Source organism: Symsagittifera roscoffensis, chromosome 1, assembly GCF_963678635.1.
Source record: "Symsagittifera roscoffensis chromosome 1, txSymRosc1.1, whole genome shotgun sequence".
Taxonomy (NCBI): Eukaryota; Metazoa; Xenacoelomorpha; order Acoela; family Convolutidae; genus Symsagittifera; species Symsagittifera roscoffensis.
In genome coordinates this window covers 17,265,908-17,289,978 of record NC_087062.1, presented here as the reverse complement: position 1 = coordinate 17,289,978, position 24,071 = coordinate 17,265,908, and the positions used below count along the sequence as shown (strand labels likewise).

The window sequence follows — 24,071 nt, the reverse complement described above, 5'->3', positions numbered from 1 at the left end:
TAGTTTTCATCCAAAACTCAGTTTTTTCAGCTCTCGTCTTCAACATTTTTTTAAAAGTTGTATTTAAATTAAAAAATGTTAAATACTAAAATTGTATTCAAATAAATTCATTTGTATTAAAACTTTGCGTCAAATTTTGCCAGTTGAAAAATCTAAAAATTTCTTGAGAAACGAAACTACTCCAAGCTCGAATATTTTTTTCTTTTTTTCTTTAGTTCTCTAAGCTTCGAAAAATTCAACAAGCCAGCTGCTCGATTCTTAAGACGAACAGCTACTGAAGCTAACAGCTAACAGCTAAATCAATTTTGAGCAGAAGGTTTTGAGCCATGGTAATTTTAAAAAATGAGCTCGCGCTATCTGATTTTTTCGATGTTTAGATAACTTCGATCAAAAATGGCTTTGGTTTTCGATGTTAAAAAAATTGTACTGAAATGGCCTTTCAAAATGTTCTTTTGGCTTTACTTTCTTATATTTAAAAAATTATATTAAAATGCTGGCTTAAAATCGCATTTTTGTCTTTCAGGGGTTTGTTGTTTTTTGTTAGCCATGTTTTGTAATATGCAAGTCTGAGCTTAAAATGAACGATCAAGTTGATTTAGTTGACCAGCCAAAAAAGTCAGTATAAACTCAAACGTCATGAATTAATCTTGATCAAAATCGGCTTTAAAGACTGTTGCAATTACTGAGACCACATTATGATGACATTCTGGCATATGGCGGACATTTGTGCTATTTTTATTTGCTTATATTTTGTAGATATGCAAAAGTCATTTGTGTTTTTGTATCATTCATCAGAATCAATATCGGCTTCATAGACTGTTGCAATGATTGAGACCACATCATGATGACAATCTGGCGGCTAGCGGATATTTGTGCTATTTTAAATCATTTATATTTGGTAGATTTGCAAAAATCATTTTTGTTTTATTATTTAACATAGTTCAGCTGGTTTCTATTATTCAAAAAAGCGTTCAGATCAACAAGAAACAAAAATTATTCTTTAAAAAAGTGAGTCTTTTTTATTTCTTATCTTGAATTTCCAGTTTTGGGTTTAGCTTCGGATTTATTCCCCTCTAAAGCAATAATATCGTGACTTGGTTTGAACTTTGCATGTTTATAACCGTTGAATTAGTTATTTTAGGGTGGATAATTGTTAATAACTATATTAGTTGATCTAGGGGGAAGGGTGGCGTCTCTTAAACTCCCTTCATCATGGATTGGGAACAGTGCGAATCAAACTGTTTTCGAAGTACCTTGTGATCGAATAACTCTTATTTTTCCCAGGTATCAAAGGGGCTCTTTGTATTCCACCTTTATGACGTAAAAAATTAGTTTGGGTCACCTAAAATGAGACCTGATTTTGATTCAACTGCAATCTAGCTATTGATGGCTGGTTCTTAATTTCTCAATACACACACAGATATATATACATTTATAAAAAATATATCAAAGGATTGAACGTAAATCTAAATCAAGGCATTTGAGCAACTCTGTATGTAGGTGAATAAGCAATGAAAACTTAAATTCGTCCTGAGTAAATAACAAATTCCTACGCAGTGCTTTCATCTAACGTTTCCTTTTTTTGCCAGCTCACTTTTTCTTTCATAACTGAGTTAGGACTGGAGTGTAACTCATAGAGTAATTTCGGATAGGGTACACCGTCTGCTCGTCACGCTATCTTATTTTCGGCCGGATAGATTCGTGCAACTTCTTAGTCTAATACCGATCCTAATCTTACTCTTATACTATCTAGTCTCAGGTTGTTTAACTAGTCTCTGCTAGGCTCAATAGATCTAGGGTATACTGGTTTATTGCGGCTGCTGAAGTGCTCGGGAGAGTCCAACTAATTTCTAAGTTAAATTCAAATCTCTCTGGTGCTGAAATTACAAGTAACTTCAGCACTTACAAATAAGTGGGTTGTTAGTTAGATGGATCATGATTGGTTAATATTAAATACTTTACATTGGTAAAACATTTAATTTATCCAATCATAAAATATAGTTTAGATCAGGTTCCACCCATCCGGGTTTTACAGAGTTTTTTAGAACAGTTCTTTTGTAGTTCAAGGATGGATGATGGACGTTGGTATTTGGCGAACATCATTTTTCTTTTGTTTCCTTTTTGTTAAGGAAGTTCCAGGGATCTGGAATTGAGGACACAAGACGTTGTGTTCTTCTTGTGACAACGACTGAGTCTCTGCAACAGCATCAATTCTGGTTTCAGAATGGTTGGCTATGTCAGGTTTTTCTGTTCTTCGGAGAGAACTTCTTTTGTGTTTGATCTAGCTCGGGAATGGCGTGGAGATTGTGCGTGGAGGGGATGCCTGGTTACTCGGATCTGTACGTATACTTGAACATCGAGGTGGTCATTGGTCTAGTTCAATGAAGTCCTTTTCTGCGAGGTCAAGTCGTACTCTAAATCCTTTGAGTTGTGATTGTGAGCGGCATATCGATTATAGTTGGTCATTCTCTCTCGAGTGTAGTGAGGTCGTCTTGTCTTTTGATGTTCGTCCTTGGTGTTGTATTCTGATCTATATATTGCATCATGTGATTTTACATTTTATAAAACTTTTATTAATTTAATATTTTTTAATTATGATTTTAGTTAGTTGTTTTCACAAAAGCTTTTTGTTTTAGTTCGGTTATTTTGAAGAGTTACTCACCCTTGAGTAGCTCTTATTAAAAATAAAGGTGTGGTCACAAAGCGTGGATGTAGCACGGTGGGTTAGGCCGGCTATAGAGCATGCTCAGGACGTCCTTTCCTGGTGGGTTAGGCCAGGTGTGGGAGTATGATTTCATGCGGTTTTTATGAGGGGTCCTGTTATGTGACAACATTTTATGTTGGGTTTGTTGTGGTTTTACTTATGTTTTGTTGGTTATGTACTTTTTCCAAAAAGCAAATTGTTTGTGGTATGGGTTTGTCTTTTGACTTTTTTGTGTTTTATTATTTCTTTCTAAGACTTTGTAATAGTCTTCAAAAGAATAAATTATCCAGTTTTAAACTGGGTTAATCCGGTTTGGGTACCGTTGGTTTCCTTTTCTTAGTCATGCTGTTATTTTATGATTTGTGGTATTTAGTAAGCTGCGTTGGTTAGTTTTGTTTAGTATATGATTCCTTTCCAACCGGGTGAAAGGAAAGTTTGAAACTTGTTATTATTTGTTAGAGTTGTTGAGTGTGAAAACTTGAAACTGAAATTCATTATTTTAAACAATTCTTCGTGGGCGAGCTGTGCGAGTGTGGATAGAATTTCTGTGCGAATGAATGAAAATATCAAAAGGTTAGTACTGCAATTGCATTTTATTAATTTACTGCATAGAATTTGGAAATTTACTGCTAGTAATGGGGGAATTTTAAGATACAAATTTTCATCATATGTAGATTTACTGCTTTTAGGGGAAAATTTTATAAATTAATTTACTGCATTGGTATTATATTTATTTAATTGTTGGTGCAAAAGTTAAATAGGGTTTTAAATAGTTTTGAAGAAGTTTGCTATTTTTTATTTTTCTTTTGTGAATTTTTCAGATGATTGAAGATGAAGGCTAAAAATCTAAAGAAAACATGAATAAGGAATGGTGAGTTTTTCAATATTTTAATTAGTTAGTAATATTCATTTAGTTCATACTTACCTGTTAGTCGTCGGGGAAAAAACCGTGGGGGAAGATATCGTGAATTAGTTCTGAAGTTGTTAGTAGTTTAGCTAAGATGCGGATGATATTTTTAGTTTGAAGTAGTGGCCAAAGCAATTGAAGTGCCTTAATAGTGGTTAGTTCTTCAGTGCCTACTGCAAACTCATAAGGTGTGTTTTGGATTAAGTTATATAACTTGTGGTTAAATTTAGTGTTGTGGATGAATTCTAAAATGGGGATTTCTATAGGCTGTACAAACTCGTGCGGGATAAGGAAGGGTCGGGATTCTTCTGCGTTGAAGGTCTTGGTGATGGGGCAGAAAATATACATTTGGGTTATGGGGTCATAATTACGAAGAATACCATGAAGGTTAGTATTTTTAATACAATATGTGAAATTTAGGAAATACGGTGAAGTGTATTTTGAATTGATGAATTGAAAGCGATGGTGTGGTTGTCTAGAGGGTGTGTGGAGGTCAAAGTGATTTTGGATGAAACGATAGTAACTGTATGTATGTGTTTGTTTAGTGCGCAACATAATATCATGTGAGCAGTGCAAATCTCTTTCGTGTGGTGCAAGGAAGTGAAAGGTTAGTGAAAAGATTTGGAAGCGTTCTTTAAAACTTTCGTATGCTTGTGTGTTTGTTAGTGCTTCTGAAATAATGTGATCAAACTTTCGGTCGAAGATGTTTAGTGTAAATACATATGGTGTCTTGATGAAAAATTTCTCGGTGATTTGTGGATTAGCGAAGCGATCGTCGTCTAAGAATTGATCTTGGTTAGCTCTGATGATGTTGTGATCGTAGTATTCTAGTGTATATTCATTAGCTCTAGGTGCAGTGTGTATTTTTAGTGATTTTTTATATCCAACGTAAGTAAACTGTCTAGCGGTTAGTGGTGTAGTTAGTCGATATAGCATGTCTTTGTTTCGGTCTATATCAATGGATGTGTTAGTTAAAGGTAAGCAAAGAGGGTTAGTGAAATGATAGTATGAGGTCCAAGAAAGAGTGGGCATTAAAACGTATTCGTCTACAAAGTTGCGTGTTTCGTTAGCGTCATGAGGGGTGTTTAAGGTGTATTGTGGAAATGAGGGTAAAGTGATGGCTAAAAATTCTCTAGTGTTAGTATGTTGGGGGTGGTTGATGTATTCTCGGGCTGTTCCTGGTTTTGCTGGGAAAGGATGGTTGGGGAACTTTCTTTTAAAAGTGCGATAAGCTCTATTAGTGTTGAGTGAGGATTCAGTTGATGTGGATGATGGTGCTAATGATTCGGTATAATTTGAAGAGGGTGTAGGGGGATTGGATGAATTTGTAGTGGAGGAGATTTGGTTTATGGTCGGGGTGTTAAGGTGGTAGGGTTGTTGTTGGAGGGTAATAAAATTGTCTAGCTCTGGGGAGATTCGGGGGGTGTCTGGAGATGATTGGTCAGAATGGTATGAGGAGTAGGTTGGGGTAACTTGGGAAGCATAAGAGGGTGTAGGAGTGATTGGGTCAGGGTTATTTGATAATATGGGTTGAAAAGGAGGTTGAGAAAAATGAGAAGGGTTATGAAAATTATTGGATGGAGATGGTTCTGAGTCGGCAAATTCGTCGGGGGTTTCAATATTCGGGTTATTTAGCTGTGAAATGGAGTATAAAACTGAAATTTGTGAGTTAGTGTCGGAATTCATGCCTGATGTTACATTGCTAGATGGAAAATCGGGTGGCGGAAAAGCAAAAAGTGGTATTATTGGTATTGAAGAGGTAAGGTTGGTTGGATGGGAATTTGATCGATGGAGTGATCCAAGTTGGCGGCTCATCGTGGGCTAAAAAAATTATTATTTTGAGATTGAAAAGCGGTGGTATGGGGCTGTTCAATAATTTGTTCATAAGTATTATCATCTTGTGATGGATGTGTCATTATATGTTGGACGGGACTTTGTGATGTGGTGAGTCGAAAATTTGGATTATGTGTGATTGCTAAATTTCTAAAATTTCGCGGGGCTAGGGATAGTGGATGGTTATTTGGTAGGGGTGTTAATTGTGGTGCCGTTGGCTGTGTGTCGACATTGTTATGTTCTTCGTCGTATGTATTTTGTCGTGTTGTTATTTTTGTGTTATATTCTTTTATTTGTGCGTCTAAAAGAATTTTGTTTATAGATGTGGAAAAAATTCCAAAAAATCCTGCAAAGAGTATGCGTGCTACGCTTGCTTGTCTGTTTACTTGTGTGTGTATAGCACATGTATTGTAGATTCCTTTTAAGAGTGAGAAAAGAAATCCAATAAAGTTAAACATTGCGTATAAAATAGTCAATTTTTCTAAGATGTAGTAGGGCCATCCTAGAAAATCTAGGATCTCATTTTTGAGTGTAACAAAGCTAAAAATGTTAATTGGTGATATATCTTGGGGACGGTATTTTTCGCCGTTTAGATATATATAATCTTTTATGTCTTTAAAATATCCGCTATAGTCTTGCGTGTAGATATCGGCAAATCCTGCGGTTTCTGCAAGTTTGCGTAAGTTTTGGTCTATTGATTGTCTTTGTATAGTGTCCATTTGTGTTAATAATTCTTGGAATTGTTGTGTTCTAATGTGATGTTGAATATCTGATTTTGAATAGATTCCTATTGATTGTAAGTCTATATTTGGGTTTCGAGCAATAGCGCGAATGCTTTCTGGTGAAAATTTTTTGAGTGATTGCATTAATGTGGGATATGGAGTGAGAAGATAATATTTGTTTTCATCAGGGTTTAGTTGTACTACATTGTGGCTATTTTCTGATCCACATGGGACTGCGGTATCCCAGAAATAGGTTCTTCGTGAAAGTGTATCCACGAAATGTACTTTATTCTTATAAAAGATAGGGATTCTTTTATAACATCGTTTATCTTCAGAAACGTATAGTGGTGATACTTTTTTGGTACAAGTATAAAACCATAAGATGTTTCCTTCGTAGTCTAAAAAATTTGATCTATTTCCTGATAATAAGTATCCTGCGTAGGGTATTTTTAATACTGCTAGTGCAAGTGATTGTAATATTTGTGTTCGTTCCAATTCACATAGTTGGTGTAGTGTTTCTAATTCAGAGAGTGACATTTCTTGAAAAATGCGGCTAATTGTATAGTCTAGTTTCATATCCAAATGAATATCATAGTGGATATTACCAAAATATGTAGTATTCATTAGTGATAATTCTTGTAAGCGTGTGCTTCTGGTGTCATAAGGTTTTAGATGTCCACCAGGTTGTCCGTTGCTTTTTTCAAAATTAACTGGTATATAGGATGTTCCTTCGTTTAGAGGATGACCTGTGGCGTATGGGTCGATTTTTACTTTACCAGTGGTCATGTCGAATCCTTTTTCATATTCAACTAATATTTCAGAGTATTGTGTTCTGTGAAGTGGATTCCTGTATTTACATGCAAGTTCTGTTTCTTGATATATTTGAAAACGTGTCAATTTATTTTCTATATTGTCTATGTTTCGAAAATCGGAACTTAGTTTGCGTGATGGATGGACTTGTTCATATGGAATTGATTGTATGAAATATTTTTCGTGAAATTTTATCATACGAGCGTGTATTTTTGCTACTTGAAATGTTGTACATGTGTCTTCGGGGAACCAAACAATTGTTGCTTGTGTTCTCGTTGTAGGGTCGCAATATCCTTGATCATTTTTACAAGGTAGTCGGATTCCTTGATAGATCATTGTATTATCAGATAAATCTCGTGTGAGTTGTATTTTTTCGAGTTGTATTTTCCAATCGAAAAACATTATTTCTTGGTATCCTTTATTTTTTGTGTCTGCTTTGCAGTTTGATGGGTTATTTATACCAATGTGTGGTATCCAGTGTTTATCATGTAGGTCATAGGTTAATCGTCCGTGTGCGCCGTTATACGGGTATTTTTCGTCTAGTCTTATATGTCCTTGGTGTCTTTCAAGTTGTGATTGATGTACAGAGTCTGAAAAAACTTGAAAATTAACTAATTTTCTTTGGGAGTTTTTATTTTTTGTGATGTTTAGTCTAAGTAATTCATTTTTACAATCGTCGGGATTGAGATGTAAAAGACGTTCTATATTACTTTGGTAGAATGATTCATGGTCAAGTCGGTTTTTGTTTCCGTTCGAGACTTGTGAACAATGTACTTTCTTTTCGGAAAATGTTGCTGTGAATTTATAACCTGTAACTGTTGTTGCTCGGGCTTTTGAATAGAGTGTTGCTATTATATCTGTGGTTTCTATAGCTTGTGGTTCTGTTTCACATTGTGATACCTGATTGATTGCATATTTATGTAGTGTTTTTTGTTCATTTTCTTCGCAATCGTAATGTGTTACTAATAAATCTTGTGGTCCTGTACGAGGGGAAGGGTTTATATTTTGATTTGAGGTTATTAGAAAAAGGGTTTGGAGAAAAATTAATAATTTTAGAATATACATGTGTATGATAATCCTGAGTATGGATTATAAAATGTAATGTAACCAATTGTGTTTTTAGTGTATCTGTCGTATTTGTATATTACTTCAGTAGTTATAAACGGTGGTGGTAGTGATTGAGCTGTTATGTTAGGTGGATTTAATGGGTAGGGATGTTGGGTAATATTATTTAACTTAACTGTGATTTCAAATTTTAATTGTAAACTGTTTTGTTGGAGTATTTGAATATTGTGATCACGGATATCGTTGTGAATATCTTGGCGATATTGTAATCTATTAAGTGCCCAGTTATGAAGGCGGTTACTTTCTTGATGTTGTCCAAATAGTGGTGGAGGTGCTGTGAATGTATTCCAATCTAATCTTAAAGGAATATTTATTGATGATTGTTCTCGATATCTGGCGTCGAGATTATTTGGAAAATTTAAGTTAAAGGGTAGTGGTGAAAATTGACTTATTGATGGTGTTGATGGTAGTGATAATGTTTCTGGTAGTGATGAGGATGTTGTTGTATCCGTAGAAATATCTATGGGGTCATTGACTAAATTTGGTTCACCTTGTGTGAATGAATTTGTAGTCCAATATGGCAGTCGTGATGTTAGGTTTGGGGGGTTAAAGGGATTTTCACGTATCTGTTCAGATGTTGGTGTTGAACCTAAGTAGTCTGAAGGTAGACTTGAAGTGCTTCGTTGTGAAAAAAGTGTAGGAGTTTCTGGTGTGATACCAGTGGTGTTTTCTGGAGTGGTTTGTGTTGGGGATTGAGGTATATCAAAATGAACTCGGGGAGTTTGAAAATTTCTATTTCGTCGAGGATGTATAATTTGTCTATTTATTTCTGCTGTGTTTTGGTTTTGACTAAGGTTTCGTATTCTACTTAGTTCTTGTGGTAGTGTTGGGTAAAGATTATATGTTGGTTCACTTAGGGATGCTTGTCGTTGAACTGGTTCTAGTGGTTCAGATAAACGAGCGTGCCTTTCTTCAAAGGTGTATGGATTGTCTTGAAAAGAAATTCGTGTAGATGTTTGAGGGTTTTGAGTAGTTGAAGGTGGTGTTGGATTATCTTGGGATGATGTCGGTGAAGACTGATTCTGTGACTGTTGGGTAGCAATTTTTGATGGATTTTTAAATTGTTACTTTAGTGAGAGGGTTTATGTTTATTATAATATTCTTCTAAAAAAAGAATTAGAAAAATTGTTGCTAGGGCAAATGTAATGATTGCTTTCTTTATACATTTACATATTGTCAAAATGAGGGATGATAGAAATGTTATGAAAATTACAAACAATAAAAAAATATCAGTTCTACTGAAAATTGTTCGTATCATTTAGACAAGTTGTTAAAATCGTACCTGTGGATATATTCAAGGGTTTTGGAAAGTTGGAGGAATAGTTCAATTATTGTGTAGAAAATTAAAAAAATGTTACAAAAAATTATTATGATTATTAGAAAAGATTCGATGATATCAAAAAGAAAGATTATAAAGACTTGAAGTATTGAAAAAAAATGTTTAAAATTGATAAATATTTGAGCGACTGTTTGAGAGAAAAGCATTTAAGAAATGATCTCTTTGTCGAATATTTTTTGCTGTTTGAGGCGATTTTCTAGTGTGGTCGAATTATTTATTAGTTTTTTGACAAGTGGGTTGAGTTTCGTAAAAAATTGTTGGGGGCAATTTTCATGGTGACTGGGAGGTCGTCTTTTTCTTTATTTTTGTTTGTCAAATGATCCGGGGTATGGTGAGATTTTTATACTTTAGGCTAATTAAAATCTTCATTTTGTGACTTTAGGCTAAGTTATCAAATTTGTTTTGGGGGTATTCGTGGTCTGAGTTGGGGAAATATTGTTGATCTTTGGGTTATTAGATAAGGGAGGGGTACGGTATTATGGTGATATTTATTTTAGCTGTCAAGTTGGAGTGGTTTGCTTATTTTTGACCTGGAGGTTGTAAAGTTATAGTTAGAGATGTGCCTGGAGTTCTAGATTATTCGTCTAATTGATCTTAGTTTGAGTTAGAGAAAGTGGCGGATTGGATGAATCCTATTGGTCTATTTTGAACTAGAATTATTGCGTACTTGTGAGCATGTTATTTTGAAAAATGGAAATGAAAAATGTTACGGAGGTTTCAAGATTGTGAAGTATAAAATTTTAAAATTACTTTTTAAATTCTACTTTCTTTAATATTTTAGATTGGGGGATGAACATTTTGTAGTTTTTACGTGGTTGATTTCGGAGTCTTGTTGTCTTTCTATGTTCTGATTTGTCTATTTCTTCTTGGGGTATTATTTGTTCTGTCATTTTTCTATTTTTTCTTTGTTTTGGAGATTCTTTATGGTTTTGTGTATTGTTTTTGGTAGCGATTGGTTTTGTGTTTTGATTTTCGGTGGGGTTATCATTTTGTTCTGTGTTTTTCAGATGTGGTTCGTTTTGAATAATTTTTAATCCTGTGAAAGAATATAATTGGGTTAATTCGCGGAGTGCGTATTCTTTTGGGTAATAAGGTAATAGGTTGTTTCGATGCTGAACGATTTCTTTTTTGTTTGAGTCGATAATTTTATATGTGACATCTGTGGGTTTTGCAATTATTTGATAGGGTCCTTTTCGGAGGGGTTGTAATTTTTTAGAAATTCCTTTTTGAGTATTAAAATTAGGTATTAAAACAAATGTTCCAATTTTTAAATCGGAAGCTGGTGTAAAACGTGAATTGATTTGTTCATTTATGTTTTGTCTTTGTAATAACTTTTTCGTTATTTTTTGGTAAATTTCATTGTGTTTCTTATCTCTATTTAAAATCCATTCGGTGTGTGTACCGGAGGCTAATTTAAGGATTTGTGGGTGATGAAAATGATCTTCATCGTGCGTATGTAATGGTAGGTTATAACAAATTGAGTCTTTATTTGGTTGACAATAACCTTGTGCGTTTTTATGGGAATTTGCTGTAAACATTATTGGTTTGCGTGGCTTTTGGTTGAAAACCATTTCGTATGGTGACATTCCTAAAGTTGTCGTGATTTGTGAATTATATGCTAATGGAAATAATTTTACATCTGCTGACCATTCGGTATATTTGGTATCATTTCCGTTGATGATACATCTAAGATATTCTTGTAGTGAACGGTTCATACCTTCGACTAAGCCGTTTGTCCAAGGTGCATGAGATGTACGTGGTTTGTGTTTAATGTTGTATAAATGACATAGTGTTATTATTTCATTATTTATGAATTCTGTACCATTGTCTGTGACTAAAATTTCTGGTAGTCCAAATTTTGCTATCCAGTGTTCATAAAGTGTTGTGTATGCGTAATAAGCGTTACAATGTGGTACTGGGTTAAGTGCTACATAATGTGTAAATGCGTCAACAATTACCATAATGTAGGAGTTTCCTTCTGATGAGGGTGAAATTGGTCCTTTAGTATCAAATGAGATACGATGATTAAAGTATAAACTTTGTCCTTTAAAATCTTGTTTTTGTGCTATTTGTTTTTGATTTGGGTAAGGTTTATTTAATTGACATACTATACAATCATTGCATAGTACTTTTATCCAAATTGGTGCATTTGGGAAGTAAAAATTTTGTATAAAATTTGAATATGTTTTCTCTGATCCAGAGTGTCCTTTAATGTTTTGTGTATGTGAAATATTAAAAGCTATAAGAATCATACTTATAGGGAGACAGGGAACTGTAGATTCATTAAGGTTGTACTCTAAAAGGTCTGTATTTTCGTTAATTGTTGTATTGTTAAACTTGCGAAAGTATCGGAGGAGTGTTTTGTTTCCTAGAATGGTTGAATCTGCTTTGATAGGTTTAGTTTTATATTTGTGCCATGATTTTAGTTGTCGAATTACTGGGTCAAGGTTTTGATATTGTTTCAGTGTTGAAATTGTAATTGTTTCTGTTGGGGGGAGAAAAATGTTTTCGATTTCTAATTTAGATAATGGTATTGTATCAAGTGGGTCGTGAAGGTCAAAAACTTGATTTATTGTGTATTTTGAATCATTTGTTTGTGGTCCTGATAAATTTATTTTATCAGTTAAATCTTCTTTTTCAATTAGTGGAAAATGGTCTTTTTTAGGTAGGTGTTGTTTTGTTCGTTTTTGTTGGGTGTTATTTTTTATCCATTGAGAATATGGAATTGGTTTAAAAGTTGATGTTCCAAGTAGGTCAACTTCATAATGATTATTTTGACAATCTAAATAAAGTGGGAAATGTTGTAAATTATTTATTTGTGATTGTTCAATATCAGTTTTTACTGCATATTTGCATTCTAATCGAGGTGATGTTTCGTTTTCTGCAAGGTAGAATTTTATATTTTTGGGTATTTCAACTGTTGTTTTTCGTGTAAGTAATTCAGGTGGTGTATTTCGACTTAAGGTGTCTGGTAATGCAAGATTTTTTCCTGCAGTCCAAACTATATGTAAGTTTGGAAACTTCATTAGAATTAGTTGAAATCTGTAAACTCGGTGGTTTGGGTTAGATTTCTGTGTAAAAAGAAAGATGATTGGTTTGTGGTCTGTGAACAAAACTGTGGGATGTTTTGATCCAAGTATCAGAAATTCATATTCTGTAAGTGTATATATTATGGCTGTACATTCTCTCATTAGAGTTGAGAGTCGTAGCTCTGCTTGAGTGAATAATCGAGAATTTGCTGATATGAGGTTCATTTTATTTGTACCATTATGTGATTGTAATAATGCTGCGCCGATGCCAAAGTTCGAAGCATCGCACATTGCATAAAATGGTTGATCAGGGTCTGGAATTGTGTTTGAAATTTGTTCAGTTAAAAGTTTCTTTATTTCTTCGAATCGTGTTTGATGTTCTGTATTCCATTCAAAGTTGTTTTGTTGTCTAAGGATGTTATAAAATGGTCGTAGGTATAATTGCATTTTATAAACATATTTACTTAAAAAGTTTAACATTCCAAGGAACTCTTGGATTTTCTTTTTATTTGTTGGTGGTTGAAGTTTTTGAATAGCGTCAATGCGTGATTTCAGTGGAGTGATTGTTTTTCTTTCTATATTATGTCCTAAGAATTTAACTCTAGTCAAAAAGAAGTGTGATTTATCGGGGGCGGCCTTCAGATTTTCGTTCTGAAGTATTTGGTGATATGTTTCTAAAACTTTGAACATTTCGTCTTTTGTTTGTGATTGCATAAAAACATCGTCTAAATAGGTGATTGCGTTTTTCTTGAGTATTAGTGGTCTAAAAATTTTGCTCATAAAGGCTGAAAATGCTGCTGGTCCTATGGATATTCCATAGAATAAGCGGTTGAATTCATATTGTTGGTTTCCGATAACAAATTGTGTTAAACGTCGTGATTGTTCATCTAGTGGCATTTGATTGTATGCACTATTCATGTCGGCGGTTGTGAAGTATTTGCCGTTTATTTTTGTTAAAATAACTTGTATTGGTTCAATGGGCCAATTACATTTTGATTCATCTATGAGTGAATTGAGGTATCTAGCATCGAGAACGATTTTTAACGATTCTCCTTTAGCTAGAATGATAACGGGGTTGATGAATGTGTTGCCTTTTGGTTGTTCTTCTTTATTAACCGGTGATATAATGTTGTATTGCTCTAAAATATCGAGTAATCTGTTTACTTTATCATGTAAGTGAATTGGTACTTTACTTGCTCTTTGTTTTTTGAAAACTGCGTCTGGTTTTAATGGGAGATGTAGTGATGAACTGATTTTGCCAACATCGAATTTTGATGTTGCATAGACTGATGAATATTGAATTAGCTGTTTGGCTAACTTTTCAAATTCGTCTTGTGTTATTTGTGAATGTTGGAAATTAAACATTGTTAAAAATTTCTGTTGGTCCTCTGTGTAGTTACTGATGTTGAATGTAGGTTTGAAATATGGAGTTTTTGTGAAATAATCCGTATTTCTGTTTTCGTTACTTATTATATTATTTATAGATAATTCTTCATTAAGAATTGTAGATTGGCAAATATCTAGTAATTGGAGTATATTATTTACGCGATAGGCTTTTTCGTGTATTGGTGATATTGTTGCGTTGGTTTCACAATATCCTAAAAGTCCTAATGGTAATGTTACTTGGTAAGGTGTGTTGTTATAGACATGTAAGGAGATGATATCTGAATTCGAATTTTTCAAATATTTTATTGAAGAGATTGTGATTTTGAAAAATTTATGAATCGGTTTGAATTCAAAATCTGACATATAAAATTTTTGTTTGTTTTGTGCTTTATCATATTGGTGAACTTGTTTGATTGAAAAATTATAGATGTTTCCTGATAGTGGTTTCAGGTGTTTTCTTTGTTGGTTAAATATCGGATAAAATTTTGAAAAGAATGGTGGTTGTTTATTCAATCTTTGAAAAAATGTTAAGGATGTTTCTTTTGTTTTTGTATATTTATCTTTGATTAATATTTTACTATTTAGTATGTTAATTGTTGGTATATACTTTGAAATAAATGGTATTCCAATGATATTATATTTAATATCGGTGATATGGAATATTTGTTTAAATGGCTTGTTTAGAAGTTTGCTTTGCTCCATTGTTCTGGTAGGGAGGAGAAATAATTGGATTTTTCCGTAGTTTATCAATGTTGATCCTTGTGCTGTCGCTAGTTTGCTGGAGGTTTCAAGAGGTGTTAGCTTTGGGTGTAAGATTTTTATTTCATTCCATGTGGGAATGTTTATTATGTTTGATTCTGCTCCTGAATCAATTAAAAAATCTATTTCAAGGTCTGGTGGTTGAAATTCTTTATTTCTTGGGCTTTCTAATAGAAATGGTATTGTCCAAATTTTTTCTTTGGGTTGTTCTTTTTGTATATTTTGATAAATGTGGTTTGTATTCAAGCATTTTGTTTTGGTATTTTTATTGGTTTGATCTGTAGTGTTAATCTCGTTTGTTTCTTGCGTCGTTGGTGTGGAATTTATGGGTGTAGTGTAATGATTTTGAAGAAATTCTGATTGATTTTCATATATGTGTGATGGAAAGGGTTGTTCATATATGACAGATTCATAGTCATTTTCGACTTTTATCATATTGATAGCAAGAGTGTTTTCAGTATCACTTTCTGAATCTGATGATGTACAGTTTATTTGATTGAGTTGTAACGTATCAGTTACTGTGTCATCAATACCTGGAGGGTCTGATGTTGTTTCTGGGTTAGCTTGTACTTGATTGATTTGTCTTTGATGTTTAGGTGTACTGCTTCTGTGACGATTATTAGAGTTATTGTAGTGATTATTATTTCGGTGTGGTGATTGGGAATAATTTCGATAGCGATTATTATAACTTGGGTGTCGGTTTTGTGAATTATTTCGCGATCTGTTTTGGTAATTATTGTTTGGTCTGTTATAGTTCGATCTATTATATGAGTTATTCCTTGATCGGTTGTTCGGGTAATTCTGGTTTCGGTTGTTTGAATAACTTCTGTTTCGATTATAGGAGTAGTTTCTATTCCTATTGTATGATGAATTTCGTGATTGGTTGTTTGGATAATAGTTATTTCTTGATTGAGAATTAGATCTAGAAACAAATCGTTGTGTATTTGAATTTGATCTGGAGTAGTTATTTCGACTATTCGGTCTATTGTAGTGATTTTGTGATGAATTATACGTGTTTCTTCGTTCTGGTGATCTTCCTCTATAACTTGAGTTATATGGAGATTGATTTCTTGTATAGCTTGTATTGTTTGGGAGTGGTTTTCCTGAACTGTTGTTGCTGTATACATTTTTGTTTGGTAGGTTTTGATCTTTTTTCATGTATTGATAAAATGATTTATTTGGTTCTTTGTATTTTTGAGGTTTATTTTGACTATCTTGTTGTTTTTGTCTACATTCGGAAATACTATGTCCGTATCGTCGGCAATAATTACACCATTTTTTGAAAGATGGTTTGCCTTTAAAGTTCGGGTTCTTTTCGTAAATATTGAGTATTTCAGTGATTTTTTCAACGAGATCTGTTTCTGATTCTTGTATATTATTAATATTAGTGGGAGTCGTTTCAATTTTGTTAACGTATTGTAATTTCAGATTTTCCGTTTCTTCTAATTTCATTGTGATTTCTGCTTGTTCTAGTTTGTCTACTAGTTTTCTAAAATCTAAATCGGGTTCTCGAATTGAAGAAGGATGTGATGCTCTCTTTTTTATTGCTATTTTCCTTAATTGTGGTGTTAAGGTCATCATTAAGATTTCTGTCATCTTAGTGTTTTTATAGTCATGTGTATTTAGTGAATATGCTTTTCGAACTAGTGTTTCGATTCTTACTGCTATTTGCTTGATGGTTTCGTTTGGTAATCTGCGAATTTCATTACATAAAACTCTTTGTTGTTGTTTGTTTCTTTCGGAGTCAAACATTTTTGAAAATTCTTGTGTAAATCTTTTCCAGTTTGATTTTATTTCTTGAGGTAGTACTGAAAACCATTTTTGGGCTGCGCCATCTAAGGTTGTTTGTATCAACGCTGTGCGTCGATGTATCCAGTTTTGATGTAGTGGCGTGTTAATTGGTTCAGGTCCAATATTTAAAATTAAATTTGCTGTTACTGCATTTAAGTAATCTTCTACAGAGTATTCAGGGTCTGTTCCTGTGAAAACCATTAAGGGTTTATTTGATGTTATTGATGATCCACCCATAAGGTATGGATTCATTGTCATTTGTAATGATTCAGCTGCATTTGGCATTTGAGAAAAATTTGAAAGTTGGTTTCTTGTTATTTCATGTTGTTGAAGATAATACGGGAGTGGTATTTCATTTTGCATTTGTGATGGTTGATACGAGTGTGTAGTCATTGGATTTTGTTGTTGAATTGGTTGAAAAGATTGTATATTAATTGGATTTGGTTGTTGAATTGGTTGTTGATATTGTGCATCTATTGATTGTGGAGAAAAATTTCTATGGTTTGTACGTGTTTTCTGTATTCCTTGTCTACGATATTCTTGAGTATTTGGTGCAAATATATCTGGTTGTAAGAAATCTTCATCTGAGGATAAATAATCCATTTGATAAGATGTTTGTTTTTTATTTTTATTTTGTTGAAAAAATGGGTAATTTTCACTGCGATCCTGTGGAGGATTTGGTTGAAAATTTGTGGAATTATATTGGGCCGTTGGGTTATCCCAGTTTCGAGGTTTTGTATATTGATTAAAATTTCTTTGTGGTTTATAATTTGTTTTTGATGGATGTGTATAATTATAATTATGGTCTGCAAAGTTGTTTCTAGTGAATGTTTTGCGTGTTTTTGATGGTATTGTCATGGGTTTGTATGTTTGGTAATCCATATGTGAATATTTAGGGGCAACCGAAGGTTTAACGGTTGATTGTAAGGTTACCTGTGTTTGTGAAGGATTTGTATTTCTTGGTGTTGTTAAATTTGGGCGTATTGGTGAAATACTTTGTTGTGTAGTTGTTGTGTGTACAATTTCTTCATTTATGAAGTGTGATGGTGTCTGTATATCTTGTTGAGTAAGATTCCTAGTTCCATTGAGGTTTTCATTGTGTATGACTGTAGAGTTTAAACTATTATTTTGTGTATCGGGTAAAAATGTATTATAGTTTAATGGTGTTGCATCAATTGTTAATGGTATTACTCTTACATAATCTCTTATGTAAGATATTGTACTTATTGCTTGACTTGAGATTGATTGTGGGAAGCTTATAAATGCTGGATGAGACCATTCGGGGTCCCAAACATAATCTGATTGTTCTGTGATAGCGGTATCATCGTTCGAATTTTGGGGTCTAAAATTTTTTCTTGCTTGTGCAATTAAATCAATATTGTGTGTAAAATAATCTATTATGAACCATGCTAAAATTTTTTGTAAATCGTGTTTGGTATGTTGTGAAACGTCGTCTTTCGTGAAATTTTCTTTAATGATGTTTAAATAACTAGAGAGTAGTGTGATTTCATGTCGTACTCTTAAATGTTTAGATGTTTCTGTCGGTGAGACATTTGTTAATGGGAGTTCATTTTCTAATATCGAAATATAACTATATATTAGTGCGAAAACTTCATTGGTGAAAATGGAGTTTGCTCTTTGTGAGTTATGGTATTGTATGCTTTTTATATATTCTGAAAAAACTTTTGAAAATTCTAAATCAAGGTCGTCTGTTTGAATAGTGTATGTTCTATTATTATGGTTTGGGGAAGTGAATTCTATAGAGTAGATTCCATATTGTTGTGTTATGTTGCATATATCTTTTAGATAGTGATCTATGATTTGTCTTTTGATTTTTACATCGGGGAACTCTGTTTTACATGCACTGATTCCGGGTTCAAATAAATTTACGAGTAAATTTTGACAAAATATGTGTTGTCCTCTATCAGTATCTGCATCTACTATAAAAGGAAAGATTTCATCATCGTCTGGAGTTTCTTCACCTGGGGTGTGCGTTGAGCTCATTTTTTCGTTCGATGACTGTTAATATGTAATTATTAATGTGTCGAATTGGTTGATTCCAATTGTATAAATGTACTGGTTTGTGTTTATAATGCTTTTTTATTCTTCTTTTTCCTCTTTGTGATGAATTTGAAGTTGTTTCTGAGTCAGAAAAATATAGTTGATCGTGAAGTGGGCAATTTTTATCTATTGATTCTTTTAGTTTGTAAAGTTCGTCTAAACTGTTAGTTTCTGATTCTGAAAATGCGTTTCGATTTTTTGAAAATCTTTTTCGTGTTATTTGTCTTTGTTTAGTTATTATTTTCCTCTTTAGTGTTTGTCGTTTTGTGCGAATGTATCCAACTGTTTGTGTATGAGGTGTGATTACAAGATCGTATTTTTTGTTATCTATTTCACAATTGTGTAAAACGATTGTTTGTTTATTTCCTAGGTTTTTAAATGACATAAGGTTTAGGATGACGGATGCAAAAAGTTGTTAAGTGAATTCTAATTACTTAAACTGTTAGTCCTTACGATTTTTTGGTTAGCTTAACCTGGGTCTATTTGTTCAGGGTTGGAGAGAAAGGTATATCGATTCCGAAGAATGATTTTTACTTTCTCGTGACTAGTATAAGCTAAGGTGTTAACTTACTTAATCTTACTTAGGGGTAGTGATTGTGTTCAAGGGTTGGAGAATAGTAAATCGATCCACAAGGTTCAGGTATAATTAGAACGCGAGTAGTTCGTTAGATACTATTTTAAACTTACTAAGTCTAAGATTTATCCTGGGTCTGGTAAGAGGGGGGATCAAGTGAAGGATGAATAACCGAAGTTCTTCACTGTTTATCCTAATTTGAATGATTAGTTTTGTTTAAAAATTTCTATTAGTCTTGGGTCTTTAGAAAGGGTTGGGTAGTGAATCGACGTTTGAGGTCGTTAGACACTAATTAAGTGGGTGGGGGAGAACAAAGTTGTTCTGTTTGATCCAAGGATAAGCCTTGATGATCAAATTTAAAATGTAATGAAGTAGAAAATGATTTAAGATCCAAGGATAAGCCTTGATGATCTGGTTTTAAAATTAAGTGACTTTAAGTTTTAATGAGGTTTTAAATTTGTGTAAAGGAAAGATTTAGTATTTTATGATATTAGTGAGTTGATGATTGCTGTTATGTTTTAGGTGATGAAGCTGGAACAACAGGATGATTTATGATTACTAACCATTTATTGTCATGCTACTAATTTTTATTTTTTTTTTTCCAATAAATATTTTTCAAACATGTTTTGTATAATACTGCAGAATTTTAGGAAAACGATCTTAGATCTTTTTATCAATCGTTATTGTATAATATTAATTTTGTTTAGCGCCTGAAATGATTTTGAAGATTTACTTCAAGGTTTTATGTTTGCAAATGGAAATCTAAATTCATTGCAAGTAGTATTCGAAATATAAAAGTTTGTTCTGGCTTTTGCCGAACTATCATGTAACTATACGGCAAGTTTCTACTTTGTCGTATGTCGTCTTTGGTTCGATGTCTTCTTCCAATTCCGGGTAGTTCTATTATGGTTCGGAATATTGGCTCGGATCTATTGAGTCGGAGAGACATTTCAATTAAATTATTGTCGTATAACATTTTGTAAATGTTTTTGTCTAATTTCTAATCTAATTTTGGTTAATTCTAATCTAATAAGGTCTTGTTCGAGACTTATGGTCGCACCAGATGAGTTAGGACTGGAGTGTAACTCATAGAGTAATTTCGGATAGGGTACACCGTCTGCTCGTCACGCTATCTTATTTTCGGCCGGATAGATTCGTGCAACTTCTTAGTCTAATACCGATCCTAATCTTACTCTTATACTATCTAGTCTCAGGTTGTTTAACTAGTCTCTGCTAGGCTCAATAGATCTAGGGTATACTGGTTTATTGCGGCTGCTGAAGTGCTCGGGAGAGTCCAACTAATTTCTAAGTTAAATTCAAATCTCTCTGGTGCTGAAATTACAAGTAACTTCAGCACTTACAAATAAGTGGGTTGTTAGTTAGATGGATCATGATTGGTTAATATTAAATACTTTACATTGGTAAAACATTTAATTTATCCAATCATAAAATATAGTTTAGATCAGGTTCCATAACTTTCTTTCTGATTCAGAATGAGTCGGTCTGATGTGGGCGCATTTAAGAAGAGATACGTACCAAAACCCAACAAATATATTGTACTAATGGGGGATGTAGGAAGTGGCAAATCTACAATTCTTGAGCAACTGACTGGCGCTGAAAACAGAAGTTCTGCGAGTTCTAAAAGCTACACGCGAGCCACTGCAGTGATCAGTACCAAAGATGGGTCCCTGGTAGTTGCTGACACTCCTGGAAGCAATCCGATTGACGACCCGTTCCAGCATAATCTGCACATCATGCATGCTATCAATTTCATGCCTGTAAATTGCATCCTAAATGTTGTGAAAGCGGATCAACGAACTGATAATGTAATAAGCAAAATTATCCAATACTCTAGTAGGTTCATCCCCGAAGACCTACCCCCAGAACTTTTAGGTGTATGCATAACGCATATGGACCAGGTAACATGGAACAATCAAGAATGTCTTGACCTTCTGAAGCGAAAAGCTGGAATACGTTCGGCTGTTTTCTGCGGACTGAACACCAGCAAAACGGATTTAAGGGAATCTATCATGAGACAGATTAAAAGAAAGCCTGCTAGAAACATCAACATCGACAAAAAATTGTTCCTGAAGATATTCGATATCGCAGATGGGAACATAAAAATAATGCGTGACACCAGAAATGAACTCAAGCACCTCCAGAAAATAACAGAAGTTTTCTATGAGGAACGAGAGAAGTTCGCAGAAGAGGACCAAGTTGATCTAATCTTTGAGTTTCAAGCTTGGGTACTTGAAAAAATCACAGATGCACAAGTGCGTGTCTCAAACTCGAATAACTTCACCTTTCTTGGACCTACATCAGCTTCAGAAGCCGGACATATTGCTAATATGACCAACCAGATGAGAAAGATTATTGCAGGGATCCGAGTGGAGGCTTCTAAATACTACAAGGACGTCGACAGCAATTTCCGCAAATGCCCTCACTGTTCACTTGTGTGGCAGAAGATCGAGGGTTGTGATGGTTCAACGGAGTGCGGTGCTCGACCTTCGACTGATCTTGCTCATGATTTGAGAAGAGCAGCAGATGAGATGGCTACCTTTAGCTTCTGCTATGATTACAGTGAGTACCGATTTCAAGTTACCAAATCTGATACGAAGAAGCAGCTCAACGTAAAGAGTTACGACAACTCGGGAAAAGGAATCGGGTGCGGCAAGAGAGTTAAGTGGTCAAAAATGGCTCCAGTCAGGGCACCAGAATGTTTTGATGTTACGGTGATGGATAACTCATACACTGGTGACATAAACCCACTACCGCCGCGAGCTAGTAGACGTTTCGGTGCCACATACGAGCAAGAGTCGAAGAAGTTGCCAACTTTAGAAGTGGAACAGGGCAAGGAGTGAGATTAATGACTTGTGAAGTCCTGGATCGAAAAAATTATTTGAGTAGTCTCATGTAATATATTAGAAGATAATTTCCGTGAAAAATTTAACAAATACAACTCCTAATTGTTGATTAGTTTTTTTCACACCTGCATTGTGAGTTTTTCGGGGGCTAATTTCATGATTAAGGGACATGAGTATTTCATCCTACCAGAACCGTAAGACGTTCCTATTCGCTGAACGCTTTTTGCACAAAATTGAAGAAGAAAAAAGGATAGCCGGAGTTTAGGTCAGAGGTGGCTTATTCGCAGAGTAATTTCAGATAAGGTACACCGTCTGTTCGTCGCGCTATTTTTTTTTCGGCCGGATACATTCGTGCAACTTCTTAGTCTAATACCAATCTTAATCTTACTCTTAACCTAGGTATTTGCGGGTTAGGTATCTGAAAATTGTTCCAAAGGATACCAACTGTCTTCTAAATTTATTCAAATTGTTCTGGTGCTGAAAATACAAGTAGTTTCAGCACTACATTTGAATACCAGTGCTAGTTATGGATCATGATTGATTAGTAAGAAGTACTTTATAGTGATTAATTTAATAAGGATTCAAATACTAGCTTTAAACTTTAAACTGGTTCCATCCATTCGGGGTTTACAGAGTTTTTAGTTTCCAAACTGTTTGTTGTAGTGAAGGATGGATAGAGAGACTTCTGTTCTATTGAGTAGTTTCTTTTGAAGCACTGACTGCGTGAAGGAAGGAGAGATGTAGTTGTTTTCGTCGAGCGAAAGAGTACAGTTGTTCGTTTTCCAGATGTGGGTCTCGTTTCATTACAGATCGTTTTGAGTGGTTGTGTCAACGTTTCAGATTGATGCAATGATGTGTTGGTTTCGTTAAGCTAGAGCGAGACTACGTATAAGATGAAGTAAGCTTTTTCTAAGCGAAGCGACAAGTCACTATGATCCGCGTGTGAAGTCCACATCGAGTTGGCCATAGTTCTTTTTCAATGAATGTTGGGTCCTCACTTCAAAACCTGCGAGGGTTATGACTGCGGCAACAAATCAATAGATATGCCATTCCTGTTTTGAATTTCGTCGAGTTTTCATCTCCCTTTGCTGCTCTTTCCGTTTACTGTAAGAAATCTTGTTAGTGAGATCAGTTTTAGATATGATGTTTTGATGTTCGCAAAAATTGTTTAATTTTGGTTAATTTAAAGAGTTGCTCACCATGGAGCCCCTCCTATCAAACACTAAGGATCGGGCTCGTAGCAAATGGTGGGAGCATGTACTTCGAGCAACGTCGTTCTGGTTGTTGAGGCCACAGTGTGTTATAATTTCACTGTCTCTTTGAGCAGAGTCTTTTTTTGTGTTCAAGTTTTTGTTTTTTTTATCATGTGTTTTTTTTCTGTCTTTGGTTGCGTCCTTTCATCAAAAACACATTTTTTCGTTTCGGGTTTTCCTTTTGAGTTTTATTGTTTTAAGTGGTTTCAAAAAAACTCGGAAGTGGGTTTCAAAAGATTGAATTATCCAGTTTTAATCTGAGTTTAATCAGTGATTAACCTGGTCTGAGTACCGTGGGACTTTTTTTTATACTTGCGGTTGATTTTGTGGTGTTAGTAAGCTGCGTTGGTTAGTTTTAATTAATTTATAACTTCTTCTAACTGGGTTGAGGGAATGTTTTAAACGCGTGAGTAGTTATCAGTAAGAGTTGAAATTTGAAACTCATTTATTAAGCAATTCTACGCGGACGAGTTGTGCGAGTTTGGTGGAAAGAGTGCGTGAAATGTGCGCGAGTGAAATTACTTTGTTTGAATTTTACAAAAGAAGCACAAATAAAAAGATTAGTTTCTTGTAATTTATTTTCATCTCATTAGTTTACTTTTACTTTTATAGTTTACTTTTACTTTTTTCATTACTTTTAATCTTTAAAATTTATATTACGAAATGTTTAACTTATTGCATTTGTTACGAACTTTACTGCTCTTAGATAATTCAGTTTCCTTGTTAAACCGAAAAATAGAGTTTGCGATTTTTTATTTAGATTTTGTTGTTTCAGATGATTGATCAGTAAAATCTTGGAAAAAATAATTAAAAATTATGTGTAATACTGGTAAGTGTTATGTTCTCTTGGTTAGTTTTGAAAATTGTTTTCAATTTAACGAGGGTTCTGTATCAAGGAAAAATCCATGGGGAAA

The 24,071-nt window shown here is 34.0% G+C and overlaps 1 protein-coding gene across 1 annotated transcript; it reads left to right on the top strand.

Moving 5' to 3' along the window:
• Positions 1-853: 853 nt before the first annotated feature.
• LOC134855045 (uncharacterized) lies at positions 854-21,923 on the top strand. Its single transcript, XM_063871428.1, has 2 exons — positions 854-1,008; positions 20,533-21,923. Exon 2 carries the CDS (start codon positions 20,534-20,536, stop codon positions 21,899-21,901), a length of 1,368 nt encoding a protein of 455 aa, XP_063727498.1. The 5' UTR covers positions 854-1,008; position 20,533; the 3' UTR covers positions 21,902-21,923.
• The last annotated feature ends 2,148 nt before the right edge of the window (positions 21,924-24,071 follow it).

Bases quoted from the DNA above. Each gene is read 5' to 3' on its own strand.
- LOC134855045 (XM_063871428.1), top strand. From the start codon at position 20,534: ATGAGTCGGTCTGATGTGGGCGCATTTAAGAAGAGATACGTACCAAAA.